We start from the raw sequence: 7,151 nt of genomic DNA, 5'->3' as shown, positions 1-7,151 counted from the left end.
TCGAACTGATGTCCACTAATCAGGTTTATTTCCGTCTTGGTACAATTATGAAACACCGTGAAAATACATCGTTTACACTTTTAGCGCCTTTTTTCACTCTCTCACAAACGTAAACTTCTGGGCTAGAGGTCGCATGACTTCCGGTAAGAAAACTCCTAAGATTTTTTGACAAAAAACTAAGTTCAAGCATACATTAAGCACTCTTCACAAATACAAAACAATAAATAAGGGCACCACACACACACACACACACACACACACACACACACACACACACACACACACACACACACACACACACACACACACACACACACACACACACACACACACACACACACACACACACACACACACACAGTGTATGTGGGGGGGGGGGGGGGGGGGCTGTGGCTCAGTGCTGTACTTTGAATCGGGGGGTAGCCGGTTCGAGTCCTACTGCAGTCAGCATGTCGTTGTGGCCCTGGGCAAGACACTTCACCCCAAATTGCTCCTGTGGTTGTCCACGGTATTGAGTATGTAAGTCGCTTTGGATAAAAGCGTCTAACAAATGACATGTAATGTAATTGCCACTGTTTTGATACTGACACTTTACTTGCACTAGTGTGTGTCTGCTGCGGAGCCTATCCCTACACCTGGGACAGTTTATTTTGTATTGTTGTTATATATATTGCCACTGTTTTGATACTGACACTTAACTTTTGCACTAGTGTGTGTCTGCAGCGGAGCCTATCCCTACACCTGGGACAGTTTATTTTGTATTGTTATTATATATATATATATATATATTGCCACTGTTACTATATTGTTTTGGTACTAAAACTTTAACTTATACGACACCTGGGACAGCGTGATGCCGTTATTATGTCTTGACTGTGCTAAATAAAAGAGAACCTACATAGCGATTAAACAGATTATTGCATTTAGCTGACGCTTTTATCCAAAGCGACTTACAATAAGTACATTCGACCAGGAAGACACAACCTTGAAGAAAACAGAATCATATAAGAACATCAGGTTTCAAAGAGCCAATCGTTTCAAGTGCTACTCAACTGGCTTTAGATAAGCCAGTCCTTTATTAGTATATAAGTGCTCTGTTAGCAGTTCTTTGTTAGTCATTCTATCGCTCGAAGTGGAGTCGAAAGAGATGAGTTTTCAGTCTGCGCCGGAAGGTGTGTAAGCTTTCTGCGGTCCTGATTTCAATGGGGAGCTCATTCCACCATTTTGGAGCGAGGATAGCAAATCCACGTGTTTTTGCTGATGGGAACTTGGGTCCCCCTCGCAGCGAGGGTGCAGCGAGTCGTTTGGCTGATGCAGAGCGAAGTGCACGTGCTGGGGTGTACGGTTTAACCATGTCCTGGATGTAGGAAGGGCCAGATCCATTCGCAGCATGGTACGCAAGTACCAGTGTCTTGAAATGGATTCTAGCAGTTACCGGAAGCCAGTGAAGGGAGCGGAGGAGCGGCGTGGTGTGGGAGAATTTTGGAAGGTTGAAGACCAGACGAGCCGCTGCATTCTGGATGAGCTGCAGAGGTCGGATGGCACATGCAGGTAGACCAGCCAGGAGGGAGTTGCAGTAGTCTAGGCGTGAGGTGACGAGAGCCTGGACCAGAACCTGCGTCGCTTTCTGGGTCAGCTGGGGACGTATCTTCCTGATGTTGAAAAGCGTGTATCTGCAGCAGCGGGTTGTAGCAGCGATATTTGCAGTGAAGGACAGGTTGTTATCCAGGATCACACCCAGATTCCTTGCAGTCTGGGTCGGGGAAACAACAGAGGTGCCGATGTTGATAGTCAGGTCAAGAGAGGGACAATCTTTTCCCGGAAGGAAAAGCACTTCAGTTTTGTCAAGGTTGAGCTTGAGATGATGAGCGGACATCCACTGAGAGATGTCAGCTAAACAAGCAGAGATGCGTGCGACGACCTGGGTCTCTGAGCGGGGAAAGGACAAAATTAGTTGGGTGTCGTCAGCGTAGCAGTGGTATGAAAAACCATGCGGGCTAATGACAGATCCGAGCGAGTTTGTGTACAGGGAGAAGAGGAGGGGACCAAGAACAGAGCCCTGAGGGACCCCTGTAGTTAATTGACAAGGGTCGGATTCGGACCCTCTCCAGGTTACCTTGTAGGTGCGGTCTTTGAGGTATGAGGTGAGGAGGGAAAGTGCAGAGCCTGAGACTCCAAGTTCTTGGAGAGTGCGAAGGAGGATCTGATGATTCACCGTGTCGAATGCAGCAGACAGGTCAAACAGGATGAGGACAGAGGAGAGGGAGGCTGCTTTAGCAGTGTGCAGTTCCTCAGTGACAGCAATGAGGGCAGTTTCTGTGGAGTGACCTGCCTTGAAACCAGACTGGTGCGGATCCAGAAGGTTGTTCTGATGGAGATAACAGGAGAGTTGTCTAAAGACAGCGCGTTCAAGTGTTTTAGACAGGAACGGGAGGAGAGAGACAGGCCTGTAGTTTATAACATCAGACGGGTTGAGAGTGGGTTTCTTTAGGAGAGGGTTTACTCTTGCCTCCTTGAGACTGTTTGGAAAGTGACCAGAAGTTAGAGAAGTGTTGATGAAATGGGTGAGAAACGGTAGAATATCAGGAGCGATAGTCTGAAGGAGGTTTGAAGGGATAGGGTCCAGAGGACAGGTGGTAGGGCGGGCAGAGGTAATGAGGGTAAGAACCTCACTTGGAGAGAGAGGGGAAAAGGAGGTTAGTGTGCCGGTTGAAGGTGGCTCAGGTGATCCGGCGGTGAGTAGAGGTGAGTCAGAAAAAGAAGAGCGAATATCGTCAACCTTTTTTTCAAAGTGATTAACAAAGTCGCTTGACAGAAGGGAGGAGGGGGAAGGGGCTTTGGGGGGGTCCAGGAGGGAGGAGAAGATGGAAAATAGTTTTTTAGGATTGGAATAAGAAGATTGGATCTTATCTTGAAAGAAAGTGCTTTTTGCCTGACAAAACATATAAAAAATAAATAAGCCTGAGGACACTATATAAATAAAATATGTTTATGATTTAACAAATTGATTTTACCATTACAAGAGACATATATCAATAGAATAATACCAACAAAAGTAAATAAAATCCCTATTTCAAATGTTATATTTGACTTGCAAGTTGGTCACCAAGATTTTTTATATGGGGGACATGAAATGTCCTACAATTCTGGAATGACCCACATAACTCCACAAATCCTACATTAGATAGTATTATGATTTACTGATAACTTACCATTGCTGTTCTTATGGCGTGATAACGCTCATCATCCTCAAAACAGATCCTGTATCTTGCTTATTTCTCTTAGTCTTACGCATACACACAAATAATTTATCATATCATTGAGATAAATAAGCCTGAGGACACTATATAAATAAATTTACATAGTTGTAAAGTACCCGTATAACTGGTGTGTCTGCACTATTGCAATTGTGTCTGTCTTGACTGGTAAATAAAAGAGAACCAAAAGCACTGTAGAAATATCAGTTTTATTGTCAATTAAAAAATGTCAACACTGTTGAGATGCCTCATAAGGGCTGTGCTCGTGTCTTGGGGAGGCTGCCCCCCAGCCTCGCCAATGGCTGGCGCTGGCCCATCAAGCTGGGTCGCCGGTAAGGCAGTCCATTCGGCCCTGTACTCATCGCCATTACTCTCACAAAGGTTATGTAGTATGCAACATGCTGCCACCTGGATTTTTATCTTGTCAATCTTGCAGTCGTTTCGCTTCATCAAGCACCTCCATCTGCCCTTCAGTCTGCCAAAAGCGTTCTCCACCACCACTCGTGCTCGGCTTGTCTTGAAGTTGTACACATGTTGCTCGGGTGTGAGCCTTCCATTATCTTGGAACGGTTTCATCAGCCATCTTTGCAGGGGGTAGGCTGAGTCACCAAGGATATAGTAACCCACATCATGTCCACCAATATCCCTTGTCACATGAGGAAGTAGACCACCCCTATCCACAAAACTACCCAGTGATGACAAGCCTAACACTCTGCTATCATGCATGCTACCTGGTAACCCAACAAAAACACTCCAAAAGAGGCCCTTGCCATCCACAACACCCTGCAGGACGAGCGAGTGCCAGCCTTTGCGGTTGAAATACTCGTTGTGGTGTTCCTCTGGTCTCAGAATGGGGATTTGTGATCCATCTACTGCACCTACACACTGTGGCACACCCCATCTGCGCTCAAAAAATAACGCCATCTCCTTTAACTTCTCAGAGTTCGGCCATGGCATAAACTCAGGAAGGAGTAGCGTCACAACAGAGGAGCAGAACTCGTGCACACAGCAACACATCGTAGATCTGCCGACTCCAAACAAATGAGAGATGGTCCTGTACTCAGAGTTGGTCGCAAGTTTCTACAGTGCTATGGCGATTTTTTTACATACAGGTACACACTCCCGGAAGTTTGTGTCGCTTCTCCCCAACGTTGCTCCCAGGCGAGAACAGAGGTATTGAAAAGACTGCTTGGACATTCGGAAATCTTTAATCCACTGCTCATCGGTGTACGTTGGCACCACCGTCTCCCACCAGGCCGAGGTTCTATTGTTCACCCAGAGAGAGCGTGGGATACGGCGCGCACCGTAGTATTCGCATATCTGGAACACATACAAAGGCACAAATTAGCTCAACATGGGTCATTCCAGAATTGGAGGACAATTTAGACACCAACATTTTTGAAAAATGAAACTTTAAAATTTGATAAAAAATGGTTATGTATTTAGGAAAAACAGATAATAAACCATCAAAAAAAGTGATTTGCCCAGCTAGGCATCAAATGTATATTTTCCAATGAAGAATTACCCCGGTTACTCTAATTAAAGTAACAGGGTTGAAAGCAACAGGGTTGAAAATCAATGCTAATTTGAGCTTTAACCTCAGGAATTATTGCTAGATGTAGCATGTAATGCTACTTTCAAGGCAAGGACAAACTTGGATATCTAATGCAAGAAAGATAACTTTGAAATTAATATGCTTTATTCTGAAAATATCAGTAACAGGGTGGAGTGGGTCAGAGTGCCACACTCTTTTAAGACTGAAAAGATTGTAAACGCATGTTGAGGGACACACCTTCTGTGCAAAATTACTGTTATTTAAAATATGTTTATGATTTAACAAATTGATTTTACCATTACAAGAGACATATATCAATAGAATAATACCAAAAAAAGTAAATAAAATCCCTATTTCAAATGTTATATTTGACTTGCAAGTTGGTCACCAAGATTTTTTTTATGGGGGACATGAAATGTCCTACAATTCTGGAATGACCCACATAACTCCACAATCCTACATTAGATAGTATTATGATTTACTGATAACTTACCATTGCTGTTCTTATGGCGTGATAACGCTCATCATCCTCAGCCGCCCTACGGTCAAACAAGGCCAGAGAGCGTGCATTCCGTCGTCCAATCCTTTTGCTATCGCTTCTTAACCGTCTTCGCTTCCGAAGCAGCGTTGCTATTTCAATTGAGGTGGTGTAGATCTGCTTTTGTGGCTTAAATAACTCAGTTACAACGCTGTATAACACGAGCACAAAAACCACAACATCAGTCAACTCCATCATGTTTGAGGTCTGCGGTCGGAAGTGTGTGTTGTTGTTCTTATCTTGGTTCTTCTTCTCTCGGTTTTTGGCGGATTGCAACTTTAAGGTGCATACCGCCACCACTGTACTCGCCGTGAAGTGGTTTGCGGCCTGCCAATAAACCCAAAGCAGAAGAAGAAGAAGTGACGTCAGCGGCTTCATTTGCCTAATCCACCCCCGGGGACTTTTTCTGGTGTGAACGCGATCTGTACTTAGTTCATGCGAACTAAAGAGTTCGCATGAACTAAGTTCGCATGAACCTTTGTGGGAAAAGTACCGCAGTGTGAACGCGCCTAATGTGTTCCTTTTGAAAAAAAATCGTTAGTATATTAGACTGATCAGCTTACTTTCATAAAGTATAAAAACGTGATAAGGCGGAAGTAATATATGGACACAGAGTTGACAATGTTGTAGGGCTGCAACTATCATTTTCATTATCGACTAATCTGTTGATCATTGTCTTGATAAAGTGAATAGTTGTTTGGTCCATAAAATGTCAGAAAGTGTGAAAAATGTTGAGCACTGTTTCCGAAAATCCAAGATGACATCCTCAAATGTCTTATCTTCTCCTGACTAAGAGACCTCATCCCAAATATATTGAGTTTACTGTCATAGAGTACTAAAGAAACCAGAAGATATTCACATTTGTGAAGCTGGAATCAGAGTATTTGGTTTTTGAATTTTTTACAGAAATTATTCAAAATTATAAATCAATTATCAAAATAGTTTTCTATGAATGTAATAGTTGGCAACTGGACAACTGCAGCCCTATTATTCTGTTTGTATACCATGTTTAATTTGCAAAAGTTATAAATAATATAATTCATATATTTGTATTAAATATTTTGGACTCTAGTAGCTAGTTAAATTGCAAGACTTTAAATTAAAGTGCAGACTGTCTGGGCAGTGCTCAACATGCTACTAAGATAACATTATTAAGTCAATTAACTGCATTACATTTGCACCAAATATACATAATACACACCCTCCAGCCAACTAAAAAGTATTTTTCTAGTCAGAAAATACAGGTAATTCAACTATTATTTACTTCAGCTGCAGGCCACCTTCTCGCATGTCCACTTTCTTCTCTTGACTGTAATGAATCATCTGAGTCGGCACCATCCTTATCAAGAGATGAAATACACGTAAAGAAAAGCAATGTGTAACACATACAAGACAACTTCCACTAATTGCAACTGAATAACCATGCAAAACCATGGTGGTAGTACTTCGATCCCAAGTTGCAGACTCTCATTTTCTGAAGAGACCTGATTCTTTTAGAGAAATTTGATATACGTTTAAAGTATTCAAGTTCAGATACACTTTAAGTACAGGAAAAATGTATTCAAAAATATTTACCTCAATCACATGCTGCCATCTCTCATTGTCACTTTCGTCACTATCATGCATCAAATGATCTGCTGGCGTCTCATCCTAGTTATAAGACATGACAAAACACATTACACAAACCATGGCATCACATACTGTATATCACTCATTAAAGAGCATATATCTTACCAATATATTCATTGGTAAATATAACAACTCAAGAAAGACATTAGATGGAGGATCAGGATAAAATGAA

At 42.5% G+C, this 7,151-nt stretch overlaps 1 protein-coding gene across 1 annotated transcript; it reads right to left on the bottom strand.

Moving 5' to 3' along the window:
- Positions 1-1,144: 1,144 nt before the first annotated feature.
- On the bottom strand, positions 1,145-2,233 carry LOC139432923 (uncharacterized; the record flags this gene model as incomplete). Its single annotated transcript, XM_071201684.1, has 2 exons — positions 1,145-1,921; positions 2,117-2,233. Coding segments are annotated over 2 exons (894 nt in total), but the record flags the coding sequence as incomplete, so codon positions are not given.
- Positions 2,234-7,151: the final 4,918 nt, after the last annotated feature.

Source organism: Pseudochaenichthys georgianus, chromosome 22, assembly GCF_902827115.2.
Source record: "Pseudochaenichthys georgianus chromosome 22, fPseGeo1.2, whole genome shotgun sequence".
Lineage (NCBI taxonomy): Eukaryota > Metazoa > Chordata > Actinopteri > Perciformes > Channichthyidae > Pseudochaenichthys > Pseudochaenichthys georgianus.
Note: the sequence above shows the minus strand (reverse complement) of the source record. Positions and strands in the feature narration are given on the sequence as shown.